At 40.2% G+C, this 26648-nt stretch overlaps 1 protein-coding gene across 3 annotated transcripts in view; it reads right to left on the reverse strand.

Moving 5' to 3' along the window:
- Window positions 1–26648, reverse strand: part of EXOC2 (exocyst complex component 2) — a 192677-nt gene that overhangs the window by 51068 nt on the left and 114961 nt on the right. For all 3 annotated transcript variants that reach the window (XM_032141514.2, XM_032141515.2, XM_032141511.2), the window contains exons 14-22: window positions 21891–21956; window positions 21571–21728; window positions 21061–21182; window positions 19751–19812; window positions 13392–13472; window positions 12860–12919; window positions 12133–12194; window positions 10758–10824; window positions 6094–6210 (exon numbers count right to left, since the gene is read on the reverse strand). In XM_032141514.2, coding sequence (XP_031997405.1) covers window positions 6094–6210; window positions 10758–10824; window positions 12133–12194; window positions 12860–12919; window positions 13392–13472; window positions 19751–19812; window positions 21061–21182; window positions 21571–21728; window positions 21891–21956 — 795 coding nt within the window. The remainder of the gene's footprint in view (window positions 1–6093; window positions 6211–10757; window positions 10825–12132; window positions 12195–12859; window positions 12920–13391; window positions 13473–19750; window positions 19813–21060; window positions 21183–21570; window positions 21729–21890; window positions 21957–26648) is intronic.

Raw genomic sequence — 26648 nt, forward strand, 5'->3', positions numbered from 1 at the left:
GCCAGTATCATACTGAATGGGCAAAAACTGGAAGCAGGGATGCCCTCTCTCACTACTCCTATTCAACATGGTGTTGGAAGTTCTGGCCAGGGCAATTAGGCAGGAGAAGGAAATAAAGGATATTCAATTAGGAAAAGAGGAAGTCAAATTGTCCCTGTTTGCAGATGACATGATTGTATATTTAGAAAACCCCATCGTCTCAGCCCAAAATCTCCTTAAGCTGATAAGCAACTTCAGCAAAGTCTCAGGATACAAAATCAATGTACAAAAATCACAAGCATTCTTATACACCAATAACAGACAAACAGAGAGCCAAATCATGAGTGAACTCCCATTCACAATTGCTTCAAAGAGAATAAAATACCTAGGAATCCAACTTACAAGGGATGTGAAGGACCTCTTCAAGGAGAACTACAAACCACTGCTCAATGAAATCAAAGAGGATACAAACAAATGGAAGAACATTCCATGCTTATGGGTAGGAAGAATCAATATCATGAAAATGGCCATACTGCCCAAGGTAATTTATAGATTCAGTGCCATCCCCATCAAGCTACCAATGACTTTCTTCACAGAATTGGAAAAAACTACTTTAAAGTTCACATGGAACCAAAAAAGAGCCCCCATCGCCAAGTCAATCCGAAGCCAAAAGAACAAAGCTGGAGGCATCATGCTACCTGACTTCAAACTATACCACAAGGCTACAGTAACCAAAACAGCATGGTACTGGTACCAAAACAGAGATATAGATCAATGGAACAGAACAGAGCCCTCAGAAATAATGCCACGTATCTACAACCATCTGATCTTTGACAAACCTGACAAAAACAAGAAATGGGGAAAGGATTCCCTATTTAATAAATGGTGCTGGGAAAACTGGATAGTCGTATGTGGAAAGCTGAAACTGGATCCCTTCCTTACACCTTATACAAAAATTAATTCAAGATGGATTAAAGACTTACATGTTAGACCTAAAACCATCAAAACCCTAGAAGAAAACCTAGGCAATACCATTCAGGACATAGGCGTGGGCAAGGACTTCATGTCTGAAACACCAAAAGCAATGGCAACAAAAGCCAAAATTGACAAATGGGATCTAATTAAACTAAAGAGCTTCTGCACAGCAAAAGAAACTACCATCAGAGTGAACAGGCAACCTACAGAATGGGAGAAAATTTTCACAACCTACTCATCTGACAAAGGGCTAATATCCAGAATCTACAATGAACTCAAACAAATTTACAAGAAAAAAACAAACAACCCCATCAAAAAGTGGGCAAAGGATATGAACAGACACTTCTCAAAAGAAGACATTTATGCAGCCAAAAAACACATGAAAAAATGCTCATCATCGCTGGCCATGAGAGAAATGAAAATCAAAACCACAATGAGATACCATCTCACACCAGTCAGAATGGCGATCATTAAAAAGTCAGGAAACAACAGGTGCTGGAGAGGATGTGGAGAAATAGGAACACGTTTACACTGTTGGTGGGACTGTAAACTAGTTCAACCATTGTGGAAGTCTGTGTGGTGATTCCTCAGGGATCTAGAACTAGAAATACCATTTGACCCAGCCATCCCATTACTGGATATATACCCAAAGGACTATAAATCATGCTGCTATAAAGACACATGCACACATATGTTTACTGCGGCACTATTCACAACAGCAAAGACTTGTAACCAACCCAAATGTCCAACAATGATAGATTGGATTAAGAAAATGTGGCACATATACACCATGGAATACTATGCAGCCATAAAAAATGATGAGTTCATGTCCTTTGTAGGGACATGGATGAAACTGGAAACCAGCATTCTCAGCAAACTATCGCAAGGACAGAAAACCAAACACCACATGTTCTCACTCATAGGTGGGAACTGAACAATGAGAACACATGGACACAGGAAGAGGAACATCACACTCCAGGAACTGTTGTGGGGTGGGGGGAGGGGGGAGGGACAGCATTAGGATATACACCTAATGTTAAATGACGAGTTAATGGGTGCAGCACACCAACATGGCACATGTATATATACATATGTAACAAACCTGCTCATTGTGCATATGTACCCTAAAACTTAAAGTATAATAATAATAAAATTAAAAAAAAAAGTCTAAAAGTGAAAAGAAAAAAAATGTCCACAGGCTTTGTCAGGTGAAAATCTGCAAGTATACAAATTCTTAATTAGATGCTTATTTTTTAAAGACTGGGACAGATTAAAAAAGTATTTTATATATGTAAGAGCACTCCCTGGAATTATGTAATTATACCTACCACAATAAAATTATACGCTGAAGTTTATTAACCATACCGCTCTGGTTTTCCTTTCTCAAAGGTATGAAAGAATTTGGTTGGTGGCAAATCTGGTTTGCACACTTAAATTGCAATTTATTTGCAACACATTGCTTAACTCTCTAAGAGCCTTCAAAATTAGCTCTTCTAGAATATAAACAGTCAATAAACAGAAGAAAAAGTGCTAAACTCCTAAACAGAAAAAGGCATGCAAATTAAAATACAATGAAAGCCTATTTTAACCTATCGAATTAAACATCGTAATTAAAAAGATGACAGAAATGTGATGAGATCAGCTTCCAAAAAGCAATCTGGCAATATTTACCAAGTACCTTTGGGGCTGTGAATCTACTTCAGGATTCTATCATGAGGAAGTAATTAGACATGTGATCAAAGATTATCTTCACTTCTCAGTAACAACAACAAAAATTAAAAATAACCTTAAGGTTACTAGTATGGGAGAGGTTAAAAATACTATGTATACCCACATTAACAAATGTTATAAAGCCATAAAACACATTTACAAAAATATTAAATAAAAATGGAAAAGTACTCACAATAGAATATATTCAGTAGAAAAATACAATGTCAAGTGAATTCAGAAAAATGTTTCTTTTTTTCTCAAATTCTTTTTCACCATGTTTCATATTTTTATAACATATAGATAGGATATATAAAGTCATGGTTACTATAAATATTAAAATAGTGTCTACTTTGGTTGGTGCATTATAGATTATTTTAATTTTTATTTTTTTAGACTTCCCAATACTTCTCTTTTTAAAAATAATGGTTGGGTCTTACTTCTATAAGCTGAAAAAAAAATGCACGACTGGAAAAAGACATCCCCAGGACTTGAGCAAAAGCTAAATGGTACGGCAATACTAACGAAATACTAACGAAAATGCACGCACATGGCAGGACGCTCCCTGTTGGCACATACTTCTGGATTCAAACAGCACTGAGTCCACCAACGGTTTATAACAGGGCTTATTTTTAAGGAGGAACAATGTAGAACAAGATGACTTGGATACCCTGATCTCATGAATTACCATTCAATGTGGTTTCATAAAGGCCAGAACAATGTACACTCATCAACCAGCTTCATGTCCTATTTTCATTTCTTTGGTGTACAGTTGACCCTTGAACAACAAGGGTCTGAACTATGTGGGTCCACTTATACACACATTTTCTTCTGCCTCTGCCACCCCTGACACAGCAAGACCAACCTCTCCTCCTGCTCTTCCTCAGCCTAGTCCACGTGAAGATGAGGAGGGTGAAGACTCTCACAGTAATTATTCACTTCCACTTCATGAAGTGTTCATATATTTTCTCTTCCTAATAATTGTCTTAACATTCTCTTTTCTCCAGCTTATTACAAGAATACAGTATGCAACAGATATACAAAATACATGTTGATACGCTGTTTTATTCATAAGGCTTCCAACCAACAGGAGGCTACTAGTAGTTAGGTTTTGGGGTAGTCAGAAGTTATATTTAGATTTTCGACTGCACAGGGGGTTGGCACCCCAACCTCTGAGTTGTTTAAGGGTCAACTGTATTATCATGAGACTAGTTTTATTCTTTAAGATGCGTGGTGCTGGACCAGAAAGCATTCTGGATTTAGAATGAGCAAATGTACTTTGAGTCCTGCCTGCTGTGCTCTTACAGGTCAAGTCCTTGACCTCTCTGGGTATCTTTCTCTATGAAGATTATGGAGCTGATGATACCATCCCTGATTTCGTGCACCAAATAAAAGTGTATGTATAAAATCATTCTAGCTTCAAATGTCACTGATCATTACACTTTAATAATCCCCTAAAAACATTTATTTGTCTCCTGTTCCTATATTAAGACTAATTTATCTCCATGTTCCAAGGTGAGGAACAGGTGAAGGGAATGAAAAACTGGCCGTTTCATGCCTCTCCTGGTAGAAGTACCAGTAAGAAAACGGGAGGAAATATACCCCGAAGAAACACTTGGCCAACCCTGGCTCACACCAGAGGAGTCTGAGAGAAAGTCTCATGCCCAGTGACTGACGTGAGGTCCCCCTATGAGAGACCCTCATCTTCAATGCGGAAACAGAGGGAATGAATAAACCATCCACTGTGACCTGTGCCCTGTGATTCTTCTGGGATCGATGCCTCTGGAATTATTTGTCTTTTGGAGGGAAAACTATGAAAAACAGTGGCAGAGTCAGCAGACCTTTCCCTTTGATGCCAGAAATACACTTTACTTGGTTGGAATCATGAAATTAACAGATTCACAAATTAATAAAATCAGTGCAAATGTTATCGTCTAAATCTAGTTTACTATCTATTCATTTTAAACACAACTGAATTTCAAAATATTCAAGATGGTTGATGAAAAAAATCGAAATTCTGAGTGGGAAAGAGCCCACCATTTGTACTGCTACATCTCCAGCTCCTTTGTATTATCTTGGTCTCAAAATGGTCTGGACAAAGACAAGGAAGGATATGAAAAAATCTTTTTTAAAATTAATTTAATTCTACTTTAACGATATAAAGTGAAGCAACAGTTCCTACCGCAAAAAACCTAGAGAAAACCAAGCTTGCTTCTTTTACATGCAATTCCTAATCATTTCACATATTTTAAAATGATAAATAACATTTCTCCAATAAATATATTCATGCCATTATTGTTGTTATATAAAAACAAAGCAACCACCTTCTACAAATAGCCACTTTTTTACTGCAAGATAGCACCTTGCAATTCTTAACACAAAAATTTCTGGAAATAAACTAGACATTTGGCCCCAAAGGCTTAAGTCACAACATTTCTCATCAGGATGATTAATCTTTACGAAAAGGCAGGAAAACAAGACAGGGCCGCCCACTTTGACATTTTCATTCTTTGAAAAAAAATCCCAATGTAGTTCATGAACTGGAACCACCATTTATAAAAAGTAGGTAACCCTGAGTGCATGTTGATTATAAGATTAACCAGATCATTATCGTTCTCATTCTTTGCATTGACAAAACTGTACTGACATTAAAAAGTGGTACTAGCATAGTTTTACTGAGAAATCTGATAAACCTTTGCCCAGGAACCAATCAACCTTAATAACAAGGTTACTTCATTTTTTCCTTTTCTGCTTAGTTGAAAAAAATATAAACAACAAAGTATAACATTAAAAAGAAAACTCACTCCATTAATTTCTACTGGAGTCCCTTTTGCCCAACCTTTCTGCATGCAGTGATTGCAGAGTGGGGAGGACATACTTTTCAGGTAGGATGCAGAGCATCCTGCAGCTGTTCTGAGCCAGCAGGTGTGTGTGCACGCGTGCATGCGCAAAGCAGCAAAGCAAAAGCATCCTTGAGGTCATACAGAAAGGGAGAGAGGAAGGAGAGGTGTGAATAAGCAGGAAGAGGTTTTTCTGCAGGCTCAGGGAGTTTGATGCTGGCTGTATCTAAAGTGTTCACCTGAAAGAAGTCAAATGTGAGATAATTCTGAAAGATCTGAGTTTGCTGCCTTTCCCTCCTTATTTTCCCCCCTCACTTTTGAACAACAGCTCAGGTGAGGAGTAAACTGGCTCTAACCTTGAGGGAGCTTTGCTCTAGAGAAAAGAGTATTAAATTAACCATTCAAGGTGAACCATGGGAAGGAAGGGAATCATCCAAAGATGGGGCAGGGTGAAGGCGGGGAAGCAGTGTGGGCGTGCGGGCGGCACACAGAGGGAATGGGCACTGACAGGAGAAGAACACAGGCTAGGAAACAGCTTGAAAACTGAGCTGGTAAAACCAGCAACTTGTGCATTCTACATGAACTCGCTTACCTGTGTTATTTTTTCTATTCCCTGGAAGTTGTGCTTTTCAAAATGTTCTGCGATATTTAGGAAGGTGTGACGTTCTAGATAGCAGCAATTACTTAGGACTATCAAAAGGCGCTGTTCCTAAAAGCAAAACAAATTTTTAGAAAATCACCTTTATAGTGCCAGAGAGAATAGCAGCTTAACACTTGTCAAGTTTAATTATAATCTCTGCTCTTTAACATCAGTATTCAATGCTTTGTTTTTCTTGGCTGATTCTTTCCCAATATTATAACATAAAGAGAAGCACAATAAATCCTGCAGCTCTACTATTTGCTTATAATTACATGTAATATACTAAAGAATCAAGTATTTCCTTTAAGACTTAACAGCTTGGATGGAAAAACAGATAGATAAGATCCCGTTAACTAGGATCAGCTGGGAACGGGGATCAGCGTTTCTTATGAAAAGTGTTCTATATTGTTTACTTAATACTTTGTATACGAGAAAAGGCTACAGGAATAAATATCTTTAATAACTAATTACATTTAAAATGTAGAAATTATAAAATAGTTTATAAATTTTTTATAACCTGGAAGAGAATTATACTGCCATACATCTGTATGATGGGCTCCTTTAAATACCTTAGGGCATTAAGAATTGTTTGCGTTTGCAGAAGAAAACAAGGAATAATCTCCCTGTAACGGGGAGTGAGGGTCACTGAGGGTGGAGGACTCCACCTTAGGACGTGGTCAGTGTAGCCAAGAGGAAGGGGTACAAGCCAGTTACTTCTACATTCTCCAGGGTTCTGTCCACCTAAAGTAATTTCTTACGAAAACTACCAGACACAAATGCTGATAAACACAGTATCCTTTCACAGTTCAAAACTACCTGGTAAATAAAATTCCAGGAATTGCCCTTATGCTGCTGGTGTGGTTCACCGAGGCACCCAACCCGTGCTCCCGCAGGCGGGCAGGGCTTCTCTGGAACGACTTTGACTAATCTAGAGCCTTGAGTTAGATCCTTTGACTAAACCTTTGGCAAAAAACACTTTCCAACACATACTCTGCATGCTCTTTCTGTACATAACCAGAATAACTTACAGTAAAGTAATTCGATACAGTAAATGTGCAAAGAAGTTCCTATTTTTTTGGACATGTGAAAAAAAGATAACATCCTTGAATTTAGTTGCCAAGCATATTTTATATCTCCCCACAATTTCATTTAGCTCAGCAGTTTCCAAAAACTTTCTAGATTCTTTTATTTTAAATGTTCCCATCTTTATTTCTGGCAGAGTGTGTAGCCTATTCACTACCCGTTTTTAGTCATCAACAAATATAAGTAAAAGGCCGAGGGAGTATTAAAGGATCTTCAAACAAGTGAATGGCCTTGAATTACTCTATGGCTAGGAAATGGGGTATAAGACAAGGTAAATAGGGTTGTATTACGTATAATACTCCTCCACGTTTCGTGAATAAATGGCCAGACGGAAAACAGTGAATAAGCACTGGAAACTCGCCCAGGTGAGGGAGGGATGAGGACGCCACATTCCCCTCCGGTACCTGGGCCTGGAGTCACCATGGCGCGGTCCCCGTAAACCTCACATTTCATCAGCTGCCCTCAACACGCTGTTCGCCTCAAAACCTCAGCTGGTTGCTCAGTTTTGAAAATCAATCCTTAGTTACTTTTTCCTTCCAGAGTCAAGCCTCCTTATCTAGCAGACCTGAGCCTGCCACATCTTCTCTGCCCTGTTAATTCTCTTTGTTTTTCCCATTGTAATTTGCATGGCTCTTAAAAAACAGAAAAGCTATTTGAGTGATTTAAAGTCTTACTCCTATAAGTACATTTGTTGCTCAAATCTAATCATTCAGATGCAATAAAAGTGGAAAGAAAAACTAAACAGCACAGACTCTCAACCGTGGATGACTAATCAAAAGCTTATTAACAACTAAGATGGAGACGCACATTTGAAAACAACTCCACCTATCAAATGTAGCACGTGCAGGTGACGAATATGGTCTTATATTATTTCAGTGATTCCCCACAGCATCGCTGTGATGCAGGTGTCACCAGCACAGTTTTGTTCAGGAGAACCCTCTCAGTGACGTGCCCAAGGTCACCCAGGATGCAAACCAGCGTCTTCTGACTCCGAATCTGGTATTTTCCTTACCACAGCTGCTTCCCTTCTGGATAACAGAACAAGACCCTAAGAAGATCGCACCAAATCTAACGAGATAGCTTTCAATGGAGAATACAGAGGAACTGAATTTGGTCACAAAAAAAACACTGGAGAGTAAAGGCAGGAGGCAGGAGGCCCCGCTGTGAGGTGCCTGGGGGGATAGTTGAGAACAGGCTCAATGTGAGTCAGCTGAGCGCTGCCGCGTCATGGGTCACAGGGAGTCCAGGGCTGACTCCTGTGCTCCACCCACTGGAAGAGGCCTAAGAGCAGGACTATCCCAAGTGCAGGGACACTGCACACCAGGAGGGAGTGCCTGAGGATTCAGAGTGCCAGCAAGGGGAAGACTCCAGCAGTCTCCATTCGGGAGGCCCTCTCCTGCAGCCCTGTCTCCACAGGACTCCCCTAGCCTGCTGCATTTCCAGCCTCCACAAGCCCCTCAGCTGCAAAACATTCCTTTGTTTAAATGGGATTTTCCATCCCTCTCAGGAGTGCTGCTCTATCTGGATTTCCTTCTAGCTCTCTGATTAACCCTTTCCAGGGCAAACTGAGACTCCCTGCTACTGGTGAGCCCATAAACACTGGCAGCCTCAACATTATTTTTATATATTTGGTCCTTCTCTCATCCAACGAGGGTTGGGTTCCCCAGCTTCCCTCGCTTTCTCTCCACGCCCTGGGGGAGAAGCACAGAGTGTTGGCGGCTCTGACTGGGCCGGCTGACTGCCTTCCCCTGCAGGCTTGCACCCAAGTGGGGACCCTGACCTCCCAGGCACCGATGAAGCTCTTTAAGCTATAGCGGAAAACACTGAGAGATCAACCACGTTGCTGAATAGCAGAAATCAGCCCCGCCCTGAGGCAAATGCTTTAAACCCTCCTATAAAGTCCACACCCAGGCCCCCTCATTGCCAACAGACCTAGGCAGGACATCGCTGCCTGCTGTTCCTCGTGAGGACTCAGTGCTGCCCCCTCTGTGTGTCGTTCACTGATGCTTTGCACTGATCACCCTGCATTTCACACTTCTTTCTTTGGAATGCCAGCTGACCTCATTTCGGGATGGCTTGGGATGGCCTGCCACCACTCTTGGGGCGACTCCATCTGCAATTCTGGCTGAACAGAGGAACTAGCATTTTTCTTTTGTTCAGCCAGAATTCTTAGTGTTCTTATCTACTCCTAGGCCTTATATATGCTTATGTACTGCTGAGTCACAAATCTGTATCTAGATTTCTCTCCTGGGATCTAAACAAGGACATTCAATCACCCACTGGATATCTCTACCTGTGTGTCATCCATTCAACAACAACAGCAAAAAACAAAAACAAAAAAAAACCAGGTTCTCTTGAACCTTTTTTTCCCCTTAATTCTCTATCTCAGTGAATGGTATCATTCTCTACCTAGTCATCCAAGGAACTGAATCTAGAGTAATTTTTTAAATTACTTTGACCAAACTATATTTTCTCTAATATACCAAATCCCTTATTTAGGTATTCATACTTATACATAAAGTAGAAAATTTGGGTCAGTTTCCCTTGAGACAGACAGACACACACACACACCCCCTTCAAACTCATGACAAACCAGAGAGGGTTATTTATTATTATTATGATTCTGAGATGGTGTCTCTCTCTGTCACCTAGGCTGGAGTACAGTGGAGCCATCTTGGCTCGCTGCAAGCCCCTCCTCTTGAGCTGAAGCGATTCTCCTGCCTCAGCCTCCCGAGTAGCTGGGATTACAGGCCCCTGACACCACACCTGGCTAATTTTTGTACTTTTAGTAGAGACGAGGTTTTGCCATATTGGCCAGGCTGGTCTCGAATTCCTGACCTCAAGTGATCCACCTGCCTCGGCCTCCTAAAGTGCTGGGATTACAGGCATGACCACCGTGCCTGGCCAGAAAGGGTTATTTTATTTATGATAGCTAGAGTTTGAGTTTCAACAGATGAATTTATACACATGATAATATATGTTTGTGAATCTCCTTAAATACATGTATACATTTTAAAAAGTATGTGTGTATATGTACATATGTATATATGCAGTGTATGCATACATCTGTTTGTATATAAGTGTGTGTGTGTGTGTGTCTATTTGAGGCTGTGCTCAAATAAAAGGCTATGAGGGAACTTATAGAAATAAAACAGAGAAAAGCAGAACTTCTCTGGTAGAAGAGGCAAGAGCTGTGAGGGGGATGGGCACCCTTGTCCTCTGCCTGCTCCCCAACCCATCCTGGCAACTCTGAAGCACCAGGGAACTACAAGGGCATGCATTTAACACTTGGAAACCACACAGATGCAGACAGTATATGGAAGGACTGAAATTGCAACTCCAGCTAAAAATGTTAAGTGTGAAATTCATATAAATTATACTTTCCTGAATATTTCACATAACAGAGCTCCAAAGCACAGCACAGTGTCCTATACCACACGCTACAGCAATGATCCAGGAACAGTCATCAGATTTGTGAAATTGTTGTTACACAGTTTTAAAATGGTTTACTTTCTAGTTATTGTCTGACTTACTGAGGTCGAGCTGAAGTCTTCATGGATACTTCCAAACAAGTCAGGGGAAGAAATGTCAACAGAGAGACTGGACATAGAAGCAAGTAGGAACAGTTACAAATAAAGCACTCAAATTCAAAAATGCAACCAACTATATGCAAATTTAAAAATGCAGTGAATTATATGGAAAACATTTGGTGAAAGTCACATAACTTTTTTTGTTTTTTGAGATGAAGTCTTGCTCTTGTCCCCCAGGCTGGAGTGCAATGGCGCGTTCTTGGCTCACTGCAACCTCCTCCTCCTGGGTTCAACCCACTCTTCTGCCTCAGCCTCCTGAGTAGCTGGGATTACAGGCCCCTGCCACCATGCCTGGCTAATTTTTGTATTTTTAGTAGAGACAGCGTTTCATCATGTTGGCCAGGCTGGTCTCAAACTCCTGACCTCGTGATCCGCCCGCCTCGGCCTCCCAAAGTGCTGGAATTACAGGCATGAGCCACTGCGCCCAGCCAGAAACTTTTAATAAGTGTTTTAGACTTAACAGTTAACAGCTCAAAGAAGGTACTATGGATAATCTGTTAACATGGGCAACGTGAAATTTAATCCATAATATTAGGGATCTAACAACAAATTCCTGGTGAAATAATGAGCTAAAAATACGAAATCAAATAAAAGAAAACCTAGAAGAATTAAAAACTTATTGGGTCTCTAGGGAGGTGATAGTTTTATACACTGAAAAGCAAAAGCCAAAACCAGTAAATAGACAAACATGGATAAATTCCCAAATTGTCAACTGAAGATATGAGGCATTTATTTTAGTATTATCTGTGTCAGAGCATAAAGTACACAGAAGTTACACATGCCAAGTATAATTCAGAAAGAACGGATTTCTTAAAAAAAAAAAAACAGCACTTTACGATGCTGTCCTATATAAAAGCATTATAAAAGAATTACCATATGGATTTGTAAACATCAAGAGTTAACATGTGTCCACTGGAGCTCTAATAACTAAGCCTGACCCAGACAAAATTCTACCAACATGCTTAGTCTCTAACAAGAGTAATGGTGCCTTCCCCTAACACCAGAATTGTAAAAATAATCAACTAGGAGTTATATATTTACATTTAATACTTTATTATTTGTAAAACCTGTTCTTTGGATAATTAATAACCTAATCATGCCTTCAATTTGCTTGATTTGTCTCTAATAAGGCAAAGATGAGTTGAAAGATAAACTACGGAAAGAATATAGGTCAAATATAAAAAAAACCGGTTACTTCGATATAAACAATCTTTCTTTCTTACTAAAAGTCTTAGGATATAAGACCAAGTATAAAACTTGAGCCTGTATTTTTAATTCTCCTAAATGCATTAATGAGATTAATTTAATTTTTACTTACTGCGTCGTATCTATATCTGCATCAGGCTTGGTGCTCAACTGTTCCAGACAGTATATAAAAACCTAAGTGAAAAAATAAGTTTCAGAACTCTCAGAGGAATGAACTCCTAGATATTAATCTATTTGGACATTAAAGATAACTTTACATAAAGTAGAATTATGTATCTCATTAATGGTGTGGTGTTGTGTGCACGTATGAATATGTGCATATATTGTATATGCCCCATTAATGACAGAAATATATATCCCAGCCATATCTATCACATAAGTAATAGAAAATTAGAAGTGCCTATGTTTTGATCAATTATTAAGTTTGTAAAGATATATTCCAGAAAAAGACTTTCTCTCATTCATTCACCCACATTCTCAACTTTATGTGCCTGCAAAGCACTGGTCCCAACAACAATACTTTACACCCTAGATATAATGTGAACAGCTAATTATCATTTAATTTACCTTGTGCTCTAACAGAATATATAGAAAGTACCAAGAGAACACAAAAAAGGGGAGCACAACATAAATGAAACATTTGGGTGTTGCTAAAACAAGTTGGAATTAATCTTACATTAAACTTTGTTACTCACTTACCTTAAACTATTATGTACACAGACAAGATGAAAAAAGAATACATATTTGGTGAACGTCCTCTGCAGATTATAAATAGGAGAGGGGTTGACCGATACTTGGTATTATTTGAGGCTTTGGGCATTACTGCTTTCTATTATTACCTGCATTATATTGATGCTTAGTTGGCAAACCTCCTCCTGTGTTTTAGGTTGTTGGAAGACCTGTAAGGAAGAATTTTGATTAAAATTTTTGGACTTTGCTAAGAAAAGGCTTTTTCTGTATGAATTAGATATAAACAGTCAAAGCGTGGAACACTGCGACAGGAGTGGTGTCCTTACTCTAAAAGTAGGAGACGCGTGAAGAGTGGGCCTACTGGGTGGTTTTCCTCTCTGTAGCGACTTGGGCTGGAGAAGACAACGCAGCCCTGGGCTGATGGTCAAGAGCCAGGCCCATCAATCCCTGTCCACAAAGTGCTATCACTGTAACCACTCCACCTACAACATCTGCACTCACACTTTAACTTGCATTGGCCTGGCTTGGAATCAGAAATCAGCACATCCACACAGTTAAACTAAATGGAACAAGCAAGCAAAGAGGGAGAAAAGATCTTGCAATATGATGAGTCAAAAATTTACAACTATGATTCCCAAGGCTCCCCGGACACTGGAGTCCAAGCGGAGCTGGAATACTTACACTGGCCTCTCCCGGCTTGCACTCCAGAACCCCCTTCAGTGACTGCAGAGAAGACACGATGCACTGTTCAAACTGACATGGCTGAAGGGAAAAACGCGTATCGTAAAATTCAAAAACAAGCACTGGCTATGAAGACATATTTAACACAAGTGAATATGGCCCCAAGCTCCACATTTTCCAGATTAATGGAACAGAAACACAGTCTGAAAAGTAATCTCCTAGTCACTGAGTTTTATTTAGGTTTGGCATATGTTTTGTACTTCATATTTTAGAATGAATCAATCTTGAGACTCCAAAGTATATCTAATTCAACTAAAATAAAACTCAGATACGGCTAAAAATTTTCTTCAAAATTCTACTCTTCTAAGAGGCCAATATACAACGAGGAGCAGATACGATGAGTTTATATTTTGAATGCTAACTCTGAAGTATATTCTGGGGTGAGCTGAGTCTCCGAGATCTTCCACATCTCTGGAACTGTTAAACAAAATTTAATGTTAATAATAATGACCTAGAGGATATACAGGATCTTTATAACAGATAGATTGTAAACAGTCATTTTCTATCTACATTAAGTCAGAAAATGAAACTTGAAAATATGCCCAACCAATGGCATTTCAAGATAAGCTAGAATGAATCTTAGCTCCTAAGGGTGTTTAAGTTTTCACTTTGTGCCAGGAACTACTCTAGGCTAAGGAAGACACAGGAGTAAGAAAGACAGAATTCTCATTATGTGTGTATTTCAGGCAGGAGACACGACCATGAAAGTCAAAGTTGACAAAATGGTTTAAAAAAGCATAGAAATAAAATAATTAAAATAGTAAGTGTCATGAATAAAAGAAGTAGAACTTGGCCGGGCGCAGTGGCTCACGCCTGTAATCCCAGCATTTTGGGAGGCTGAGGCGGGTGGATCATGAGGTGAAGAGATCGAGACCATCCCGGCCAACATGGTGAAACCCCATCTCTACTAAAAATTCAAAAATTAGCCAGGCGTGGTGGCACGCGCCTGTAGCCCCAGCTACTCGGGAGGCTGAGGCAGGAGAATCGCTTGAACCCAGGAGGAGGAGGTTGCAGTGAGCCAAGATCGCGCCACTGCAAATCCAGCCTGGGTGACACAGAGAGACTTCATCTCAAAAAAGAAAAGAAAAGAAGTAGAACTGAGAGAACAATAGAACAATCATGATGGGGGATCTGCTCTAAATAGGATGGTCACAGAAGGCCCCCAAGACTGTGAGAACATTGATGCTCAGACGGGAAGGGCAAGGGGGAACAGCCCTTGGAAGGAACAGGGAAGGAGAGGAGCAAGTTCTCAGAGGGGGCCAGGGTGCACCGCCCGCAGAGTGGGCGAGAAAGCACTGGGAAAGCAGGAGCACAGGAAGAGCAGCGCGTCACAGCCGCCAAGCATGAGCACAGGTCTCCAGAGGTGGGGTAGGCGGCCGGGCTTCGTCCGGAGCAGCGAGACATGGAAGGCTCAAGGCTCAGCCAAGCAGCTGTGTGCAAAACACTGGGAGTGAGAACCTCTCTTCAACACACGCGTTAATTTTTAAAAGAGTTTGGGAAAAAAACGGAAGAGAAGAAAGGAAGTGACATCTATACACATCTTTTAAAAAGACAAGTTTATTTTCTTATGGAAAGGAACCCAGACTTAAGAAAAGCTAAAACAGTGCCTCAGCTTTAATGTCATGTTATTACTGCACTTTGAAACCACCAGAGGGCATTATAAAGAATACTTAAAAGTGAAAGTACAAAAACAGTAATAAAATAAGAAATAGAGGATGAAATACCAACTGTACAGAAAGCATTTAAAGAGGCAAAATGTTTGTTAGGTTACTGACCTTACTCAGCTAACCTACCCACCTCAGAAGGTATGAAAATGTAAGATGTTACAATGATAATTATTACTATAATATTGACAGTGAAATCTGAAATTCAACCATGGGCCATTAAATGTTGATGTTTGGCCAGGTGCGGTGGCTCACGCCTGCAATCCCGGCACTTTGGGAGGCTGAGGTGGGTGGATTGCTTGAGATCAGAAGTTTGAGACCAGCCTGGCCAACATGATGAAACCCCGTCTCTACTAAAAATACAAAAAATTAGCTGGGTGTGGTGGTCCGTGCCTGTAGTCCTGGGTACTCAGGAGGTTGAGGCAGGAGAATCACTTGAACCAGAGAGGCGGATGTTGCAGTGAGCCGAGCTCATGCCACTGCACTCAAGCCTGGGCGACACAGCGAGACTCCGGCTCAAAAAAATTAAAAATTAAAAACATAAATAAGTAAATGTTGATGTTCATGTGTGGTTGTTTAGATTTCTTCTATCAAAATTTGGACTCAACTTTCTTATTAATTTTATTTTTATACCCATACTAATACAATAAGTAGAAACAGAATACTAGAAAGTTCAATGAGTGCTTTCAGTTGAACCGGGAGTAGGTGATAGTCTACACGTTCACTATTTCTTTTTTCTCAAAAGAAAGAAATAGTTCTATCTCTGTGTATTGTCAGTGAGTCATCCAATTTAGATGACTGTCAAGTTATCACAAATCATTCCAGTTCTTCTGAAAGAAGAAAATTCTCAGAATCTCAGAATTATCCAAATTGAAAAAAGGCAGAAAACCATTTTCAACATGAGAAGAAAACAGGATGCTTTCGAGTGAGCTGTTTCTGAGCTCTGAAGCAAAGCTCTCATCAGAGAGAATGCCTCAGCCGAGGGGCAGTCATAGTGAGGCAGTGCTTGACCCTAATGTCCTTAATGGGATAAGCAGCATTTTCCTATCCCAGTCACAAGGAAAGAAAAAAGTTTTCTCGTCTCAAACACATGGGATTGGCACTATGGAAATTTTAAGGAAATATACATTTTCTTACATTGGTATGTGATAAGAGGTTAGGATTATACAATTTAAGTCCTTGTTCAAAGTCTAAGAATTGTATATACACACTGGGTTAAAATACTAATACTCCAAGCTAGACCTCTAAGAGGTCCACGCGGAATAGCTAAAAACTGACTCCGTGTTATGAGGTCTGTCGTGGTAGGACACTTCTTCAAGGACCTCTGGCTAGACAAGGTCTTGGCTGACTCCAGACGTGCTATTTCCTAGGGCTCATTCATTCGCAAAGTGCACTGGGGGTCAGTTCTTTTGTCCCTGCAGATAGTTATGTGGCTTGTGTGAGAGATCAAACATGAAATTAGTTATTTTATGGTTGCAGTTGCACTAGTTAAAGTTTAAAAATAAACTACAAAGAAGCTTCTGAAGTAACTATTTCAGAGTATTTTCACAGAGGCTGATGTACTACAATCAGGCAAACGAGGTCCAGAGGCTTCCAGGGAAGCACACACTGGCTGACCACGTGTACCTGAGGCACTGACCTGAAGAAGGACCTAAAGCCCATCCCTGTTTTATGGCTCAGAGTTACTGAATTTGTGGCAGATTTTAAGAACGAGGAATAGGACCTTGACAGCAGACTCTGCTTTCTCAAACTGAACATTCAATTGTTTTCCATTTGCACATAACTGACTAGAGACAGGTATGTCTAACCTGCCTGCACCTGTTTCATCTTGGGCAAGTGACTCAGTAGATGGTGGCCCAATGATCCCTTTTGGCCTGTCTTCAAGGCTTGCTGTGATAATTAGGATAGGTCTATATAAAAGAGCTCTGAACATAGTAAACTTAACGTATTATTATCATAGTAGCCCAGTGATCACAAGTATTAATTTAACAAATAAAAATCCTTTATGTTTGTCCAGAGCTTTGCCATTTACCAGGTGCTTTGGTCCACAGTATCTCATTGTATCCTAACCCACGTCACTGTGAAGATGTGTTCTGCTCCTCGTTTACGAACTAAGACCCTAGGGTCAGACAGACTACATGGCTTCTTTAGGATAGCATGGAAGATTGAACTAGGTTCTGATTCCAGATCACGTGCAATAAATTTTCCCTTTATACCAGTGCTGTCCAATAGGTGTATAATGTTAGCCACAAACATAAGCCATGTAAGAAATTTTAGATTTTCCAGTAATCACATTTTAAAAAGCTTTTAAAAAATCAACTCATAAAGTCAATTTTCATATAATCTATTTAATGCAATCTATCCAAATATTATTATTTCCCATGCAGTCAATATAAAAAGTGGAGATGGTTTACATTCTGTCTTTTTGTGCAGGTGGTGCAGGTCCATACCTTTCTCTAAAGATTTAGTGTGAGGGAGAATTAGCTATAGACTAGTTACTATTTAAATACAAATAATTGTGACGAATAGAAACCCAATCAGTTAAAATTTTCTTTCTTTTTTTTTTTTTGAGATGAGAGTTTTGCTCTTGTTGACCAGGCTGGAGTGCAATGGCGCAGTCTCGGCTCACTGCAACCTCTGCCTCCCCGGTTCAAGTGATTCTCCTGTCTCAGCCTCCCAAGTAGCTGGGATTACAGGCATGTACCACCGTGCCTGGCTAATTTTTGTATTTTTAGTAGAGACAGGGTTTCACCATGTTGGTCAGGCTGGTCTCGAACTCCTGACCTCAGGTGATCCACCCTGCCTGAGCCTCTCAAAGTGCTGGGATTACAGGCATGAGCCACGGCGCCCGGCCCAATTAAAATATTTGTATAAAAAATAAAGCATTTAAAATAGAATGTTAATTGGCTTATTAAAAATAATAAACTTCCCTAACTCATTTCAAGCATGATTTAATTTGCAAAAAACTGTTAGTAAGCATTGCTTTTCTAAATCACCTTGTTATATATAAAGTAAGGTACAATGGTACATTAAGATAGGACCTTGAACTTTGGAGAAATAGAATGAGTCAAAAATTCCCCAGCCCCCGGAAGAAGACGGTCCATGAGAAGCACAGTCGGCCCTTCATGCCCCCAGGTTCTGCATCTATGAATTCCACCAATGGCGGAACTGGCTGGATAGAGAGTCCAAGGACATAGAAAGCCAACTTTTAGGGGCTTGAGAATCCTCAGAGCTTGGTATCATGAAGGGATCTGGAACCAACCTTCGCTGAGGATACCAAGGGATGACTATATAGAAATTCAAGGGAATTTAAAACTACTGTGCAGGATCATTGTTTCCTGACAGCCTGACTCATCACTGGTTTGTAAATCTGGGCAAGTCAAGACCATTTCATTCTAGTCTCTTTATCTGAGGCAGAAACTGCTAGTTGCCTCCTAGGATTGCTATCTTTTTTTCTTTTTTTTTTTGACAGAGTCTCGCTCTGTCACCAGGCTGGAGCGCAGCGGCGCAATCTCAGCTCACTGCAACCTCTGCCTCCTGGGTTCAAGCGATTCTCCTGCCTCAGCCTCCTGAGTAGCTGGGATTACAGGCGCCCACCACCATGCCCAGCAAAATTTTGTATTTTTAGTAGAGACAGGGTTTCAGCATGTTGGCCAGGATGGTCTCGAACTCTTGACCTCATGATCCGCCTGCCTCAGCCTCCGAAAGTGCTGGGATTACAGGCGTGAGCCACCGCACCCAGCCTATCCTTTTTTCTTAATAAGACAGAAAACAGGAGCAGCCACGTGCTCTCCCGGCCTCTGTTGCTGACAGGGACAGGCATGGAATGTGTTCCGACCAATTAGATGGAGGAAAGCTGCAAGCTATGGCTCCTGGGAGGGGACTGGACTTTTTTCCTGACAACAGCCACGGTCAGAGTGACCATGAGGCCAGCCTGAGTAGAAGGCAGTGTGAAGGGTCACAGGGAAGAAGGACGGAGGCAGCCCTGGGCACTGACTGCATGACCACGCTGCCAGGCTGCTGTGTGAGACAGAAGCCCCTCCCTGGTGAGAGCCACTGGGATGTGTCGGCTGCTGCCTGGCCATCGTCACTGGCACAGCTACCCACAGGACTGCGAGGAGCACCCAGAGACAAGCGTGAAAACCCGTGAAATCACGAAGATGATTTTCAAACCTAAAAGTCCCAGCTGAAAAGATGAAGATTCTAGAAACAGGTCACAGTTGGCTGCCTGGTCTGAGAATGTATCTGCAGTGGTCAGTGGTGGTTGTTTTTGTTTGTTTGGTTTGTTTTGGCTTCAGAACCAGCAATGTCATCACTTCTATCCTGCTTTTCGGAAAAGCTCAAGTTGCTGAGTAATTTAGAATTAAGCATACTCTGTTTTTAAAAAGTAATTAAACAAAAATAGTAAGTTATACAGGATGAAAAAGGTCAAGTCTAAAAGAAACCCATTGTTTTCATTAATTTTTTAATATTTATGGTTAGTGTTAAGCAAAAATGTCTCAGAAGAAAAACTTTAAGAAGCTTATATTTCTATTTAGAGCTGCAACATACGGAGCAATGCTCCCTATTAATACGATAAACCATTTATTTTAAATACGCACTAATGACTAATAATTGAAAAGAACTTAAACTCACTAGAGAAGTCAGTCCTTCATTATCAACAATCCAGTCTTCTTTTTCAGCTAATCTCTTTATTTCTATATGAAAAGAAGCACACAAATACTTTTTATTATAATTATCTCCCTAAATTTTATACAGATTAAAAATTTATACAGGTTATGGTTTTTCATTGTTTTATATAGGTTTGTAAAAACTTGATGAAAGTAGGCAAAGAACATAATTTTGGTAGACTTGACGATTTAAGTACATATTGTTCACTGGATTATTCTAATAAGATATTAATGTAAATAAAAGTTTTTACTGCATAGCCCAATTTGGGGAATTCTAGGTTAGATTTAATGACGACTTGAGACCATGATTTATTACTTATTCAGGATTCTTCTCAACACTAGGCATGTACAAAATAAGTCATACAGTATTTTTTTCCTACAATTTCTGATGAATAATATGGCTGTTTTTTGAATCCTATAGATTCCTGACAAGGGCAATATGATTCTCAGTTGGCTGAGGGAATGCCACCTGCTCAAACCTTCAGTATGATTCTCAGTTGGCTGAGGGAATGCCACCTGCTCAAACCTTCGGCATTGGGGCAGGCTCAGGTTCCTAGGTGAGGAGGAGGTAATCAACGAAGAGGGGAATATCCAACTTCTCACCTGGGTTCCATTCCCTTCCCATTTACACAGTATCGCCCAGCAATTTTGCAGACATGTAAGCTTCCTACCTAAAAAGCCTGGTAGTAGATAGTAATGGCCTGTGCCATTTTAGCAATGTTCTTGACTGTTTTTGAAAATATTTAATAACCAAAAGGCTGCTTTGTAAAGAAAACCTTTATGGTTTTTCATGATTTCATGTAGAAAAGCCTGAAAAATTTAAAAAGTATAAAGAAAACAAGAATCATCTATAATTTCTGGAATCCAGAGAACCAACGCTAACAGAATTTCCTTTGATTGGACATTGATTTCTATAAATTAAAATTTAAAAATATACATCCATATATTTTCAAAACCGAGATCAGACTTTATGTACATTTTATACCCTATGTTTTCTACTTAACATTTATCATAACAATATTCTTATATCTTTAAACATTTTCAATTGTATCCATCTTAGTTTCTGCATGGTCTTAATTCTCAACTAAACTGATTTGAAAATACATCACAAAGAGAAAAAACACTCCATTGAGCAGCTAGCAATAAGATGAACTAATATATTCAAATTTCCGGAAGAGTAATTTTCCCTTGTTTTCAAGGATTTGGAAACTGAAAGGAGGTGGCACGTTCAGATAATTGTTGTACAGTAAATGTCACCAATTTATCTAAACACACCTTCCGCCGTGTGCTGCAGCGTGACCATCACGCAACGTACTCGGAGGTCCAAAATGAGATCCTGGATAGTCTGTAACAGGTCGTTAGGGATTTCAAGGGCAGTCAACGATTCATAAGTAAGTCTGCGAACAAACACATCCAAACAAAAGTGAGCAGAGTGGGATCGCAAAGCAATTCCTAGCATCTCTTTCACTGTGTAATCATTCCTCATGGAGCTTACGAGCTACAGCATTAGGCTGAAAACAGAAACAGACCACAACAGGGATTGTACTATAAGAGTAATACTGAGTTAAACAACAGAGAAGACAATAAACAGAAGAACACTCTAGTCCAACATAAAAACCAGGAACAGTGAGAGCTTAGTTGTCATATGATGAACAGGAAACAGTGGAGGCAAAAGGACAAAAAGAAGAAAAAGAAGAATTTCTTCTTCACTGAATGTATTAATTCTTTCCAAAAAGTTAAAAAAAAAAAAAGTACGCCTTTCTCTGAGAATGTGTCCATACTCACCTTACGGTCTGGATGGCGCGAGCGAGCCACTGTCCGGAGAGCTCGCACTTCACCTCCCAGCCTCCGTACTGCTTGGCTTCCCCGTCCCGGATGCTGAGGGGAAGCAGGGCTCCGCGCGTCAGCTTCACCAGGGAGTGCGTTACTTCCTGAATCATTTGCTAGAAAACCAGGAACGAGCATAACTGCATTCAAATGTAACTGATCGGGTTACATGAACTAAAAGGCGCTGTCTGGACAGTAACGGATGTCCTGGATACAAAGTGAGACAGGAGAAGCCCGGCCCTGTGGCGAGGTCTACATACTTGTCACCCCTCACTCACCTTAAAGTCGTTTTGTCTTGGCCTTACATTCTTCGATCTTCCAATCTGGCCTGACTTCTCAGCAGTCTTAAAAATTAAACAAAATAAAACATGTTAGAAATAATTTATAAAAATAAGAAATGCTTCAGCACTTGTACATGAAGAGAACCTTAAATATGGTTATAACTTGATTAAAAGAAATGCTTAAGACATAATCTATGTTTCTGATTAAAGAAGGATTAATTAGAAAACCTTTCTTATCCCAATGAGAAGTTATTTATCTTTCTAAAACCTTTACGTACAATTCCCATGAATGAATCAAAGAATCAAGCTGAAACTACCAATTTTATAGGTGAATTTCATCTACCATTTTCATCGACGATGTCGCAGGGTTAAACCATCAAGTATCATACCCACAACAACACTGTCAACATCATTTCTCATTAGCTGCTAAAGAAACCAAAGGAAGCCTAAACTCTGAAATCTGTCATTTTAGTTTTAAATCCTATAAACTATGGCTCTTCCTTCAGAGATTTTCAGTGCAATTTAGGATAAAATACATTCTATCATTCTAGAATTAATTTTTATTTGTTTACTGATATAACTCATGTTTTTTTCCAATGTCTCTTTCTCCTTAATGTATGGAAAACTATTTTATATTGACTAAAAGAGAAGCCTGTTCAACTGGATTTCAGAGAACTGTTTATTAACAAATTTTCTAACTAAATATTATTATATAAAATACCCTAGAAGGACAAGCCTGGGAAGCTTTCTAAATAAACAATCTTTAACAAAATTATACAATGTAAAATAATATTCTGACACTTTATTGACATAATGCAAAGTTAACCTTTAAGGTTAAAATGCTCATGCATTACTGGTTAATGCATGACAAGTCAAGAGACCTTTTAAATTAAGAACAGTTGCATTATAAATTATCATGATATTGACTTTAAGTTAGTTTTAAAATACAAGCAATGTTATATGCGTTGTATATCTATTTATTTCTGTATAAGCTACAAAAACTGCGTGTAGGGTTAGTTTATATAATGAACATATCAGTGTAAGTAAAATATGGGTTAGGATTGTTGGGTGTTTTCAACAGAACTATCAGACAAACCTGACAAAAAAACGGGCAGCACATACACAGACCAACATCCTTCAAACTGTAGTTTCCATTCATTTTTAAATTTTATATTAAACTATGCAGCTTTTATCATTTTTTTCTTTGTAGAAATACATTTTTGTCTTGAAAGAATTAAAGGTATGTATAAAAACTAAACCTGCAATTCATCTCAATAATCATTCAAAAAGCTAACTCCTGAGTTAATTGGCCAATGACACTTAAAATTCTTTGTACCCGAGGGTTTAACTCATACGTTGATTTTTCCTTTATTTTTAAGACAAATGAGAAGGAACTGAAGTGTTTTAAGCAGGGGAGTGCTGTGGGGCCTACATTAAGAAGAAGGAATGAGGGGCCAGTGTGCGAGCACGACCAGCCAGCAGGATGTTGCAGTGGCCCAGCTGAGCACAGCCACACTGACACAGCAGCAGGTGAGCCCAGGTGGCTGAGACAGGCCGCCTGAGGGAGAACCTACTGCCCTGGGTGCTGCAGTGAGGAAGGAGGCATGCGCAGAGGGACCCCACCTAATGCACGCCCGCTCAGCTAACACCAGCGGCTCTGAATGTCTGTTCAGCTGCTTTCTGTATGCCCAGTGTGATGACCAGAATCAGAACACGGTTGGTGGTATGGGGTATGGGCACAGAGCAAATGAATGCCCTGCTCACTGAGGTGACAAATAGCTCTTTTCTACATGTTGCAGTTTGTTAGGTCTTCGGCTTGGGTACTTTTTTTCTTTTCTGTCTATACTGTCTAGTTTGTTCCCATGGCTTCAAATATCATTTCTATCTAATGCCTTCCAAATGTCTATCTCCAGCCCAAATATCTCCTCTGTGACCCAGATACGAATACTGAATAACTCCCAGGAATCTCAATCTACCACATTATCAATGGAAATCTGAAGCTTCCTCCAAGCATGCTCTTCCTTCGGTCTTTCTGGCTTGGCAAATGGCACTCCTGCTCATTCAGGGGCCCACTGGGAGCAGCGTCTGAATTCTTGCTTTCCTCTCCCTCATGTGAACACCACTTCCAAAATACAACCAAACCTACCAACTGCTCTCCAACTCCACTGACGAAACCTTATCCAAACCACCACTGTTTCCTGCCTGGATGACCTCCATGGTTTCCCCCACATCTGTCCCCACCAATTCATTCTGAACACAGCACTTGTCCCCACCAATTCATTCTGAACACACCACCAAGGTGGGTTTTTTAAAACTGGAAAGCTGGTCTGTTCCCCGCCCCATGGCTTGGGATGAAGCCACTGCCAGCTGGGCCTGTCCCTCCCAGCCCTCCCACTGCTCAGGACGCTTCTTCCTTTTCTGATAAGCTGAGCTGCCCTCCTGGTGCTGCAGGCGTCCTTCTTGCTGCCTGGGGCCTGCCTCCCCCCATCCTCTGTGTGGTTGTGTCCTTCTCTTGTGCCATGTGTCAGTTTCAATATCACCTCAAGGGAGAGGCCTTCCCTGACTTCCAACCCACTGCTGATATTCTATCTTAAAACCCTATTTGTTTCTTTTATAGCTGTTACCAGAATTTTTAAAATAATAATTAAAAAAATTATTTGGGTTCTGTCTCTAGAAGAGGAAAGGTCATGCTTATTTTGGTGACTGTTTTATTTATATTGTAGATATGTATATGTGTAAATTTATGTGTATATCTACATATTGAGAGTACATGCATGCATTTATATGCATGTTATATATCAATGTTTCATATGTCTACATATGTGTACACGATGTATTGTGTGTCTGTTGTGTGTGTGCATGCATACATGTGCATGTGTATATTATGTGTGCATGCATGCATGCATGTGTGTCTCAGTGCCTGGTCCCTGGTGAATAAATGATCACCTAGGGTTAGGGTTCTCCAAGACCTTCTTAAATACACTTGAGAAAGTGTAACTGCCCCAAATACTCTGGGTCCCAACATGAGAGTGGCCCTGGGAGGCAGATCAGCCAGGTGTAACACGCCCAATTCTTCTCCCAGAGATGTCAGATGTCAGCAAATGGGATGAGCAGAGGTTGGAGAGCTTTGTGTGATGGCTGGGGGTTAGGAGGACTGCTTTGCTTGTTGAATTCAGACACTGCTGCAGAGCCCAGCACCTACTGGAACGTCAGGAGCTAAATCTTTGTTAAGGACCTCGTGATGGTCAATTTTGTGTCATCTTGGCTGGGCCACAGGGTGCTAGACATTTGGTGAAACATTAGGTGTGCCCGTGAGGTGTTTCTGGATAGATTAACATGCGCATCAATGCACTGTGCACGGCAGAACCTCTCCTGGATGTGGGTGGGCCTCACTCAATCAGTTGAAGGCCTGAACAGCACAAAAGAGCTGATCCTCCCGTGAGTTAGATGCACTCCTCCTGTCTGACTGCCTTCAAGCTGGGACACTGTGGGCTTTATGTGCCTTCACAGTTGAACTGAAACATCTGCTCTCCTTAGGTCTTGAGCCGGCTGGCATTCAAACTGGAACTTACAGCATTGGCCATCCCGCTGGGCAATGCATCCTGCAGACCCTTGGGGCTTGTCAGTCTCCATAATGACATGTGCCAACCCCTTATAATAGATCTCTTCATCTGTGTGTGTGTGTGTGAGTGCAGGGATATGCATACACACCCTACTGGTACCCTGATTCGTGCACACTTGCTCCACCATGCTGTGGAGGGAGGCACATGCCAGTATAAAACTGTGAGAGTCTTGACTGTCAAAGGGTATCTCCCCTGCCTGTATCCTCCACAGTACCTGACACCAAACTTTGTACATAGTAAGACTGTGCAACAGGAAGATTATTTCATAGTCATTTGTTCTATTACATATTTTTAAATCAAAGAAAAGCGTGAAAATCTATTGTTAAAAAATATGTAAAAATTAAGGCTAAATTTTGCCACAACAATTTTGCCCAACAAACAGGTGCTCATGAGTGCACGAGGAAATCTACTGGACTGGGATTTTGTAAAATTCAAGGATTTGTCTCCAAATACGTGAAAAGTAGAGGGGGAAGGGAACTAGTTGTGGGGCAGACCCCTTTCAGTTGTTACTTACTGTTTTAATTTAATAGAGTTGAATATCTCCAACACAATGGATTATGTAAAGTTTGCCCTATTTTTAAAAGAAAATCTAATTTTAGAATATGTAAGGCATTTTAATTTACATATTATTGAGTTTTGTAACTTTTTAAAATGCTGAATCTTAATATTTAACAATTATTTGGCTGTTTTAAAGATTTTTATCTAAAAATACACTATATTTAAGATATATCTAAAGGTGAGATCTTAACCTACTATTAACCATTTCGTTAACTAGAAACCTTAACTCTTTCCTGCACACACAGACCAAAACTGCTTTGTGGTGAGAGCAACGGCTGATTTCACTGTTTTGATTCACATTTGTTACTTCACATGGCCTTCACTGGCTTGAAGAACTAACTATTTTTTAAACTGTTGGAAACTTCATCTAAATTTTCAACGGATGGGCTCTTAATACAACAAGATAGTTTTATAACAAGAAAAATAAGAAAATTCAAGTCACTTGTGTTTAAGAACTATCATGCTTTCTTGCATGAGATTAAATAGCTATCAAAAGCCCCAGAACTCTTCCCAGAATTCAATCCAGCTTCTGGATTTCACTTGCAGACTGGCAAGGGGAGCAAGTGTCCCCAGC

The sequence above is a fragment of the Hylobates moloch genome, unplaced genomic scaffold (assembly GCF_009828535.3).
Source record: "Hylobates moloch isolate HMO894 unplaced genomic scaffold, HMol_V3 SCAFFOLD_20, whole genome shotgun sequence".
In the NCBI taxonomy this organism is placed as follows: domain Eukaryota; kingdom Metazoa; phylum Chordata; class Mammalia; order Primates; family Hylobatidae; genus Hylobates; species Hylobates moloch.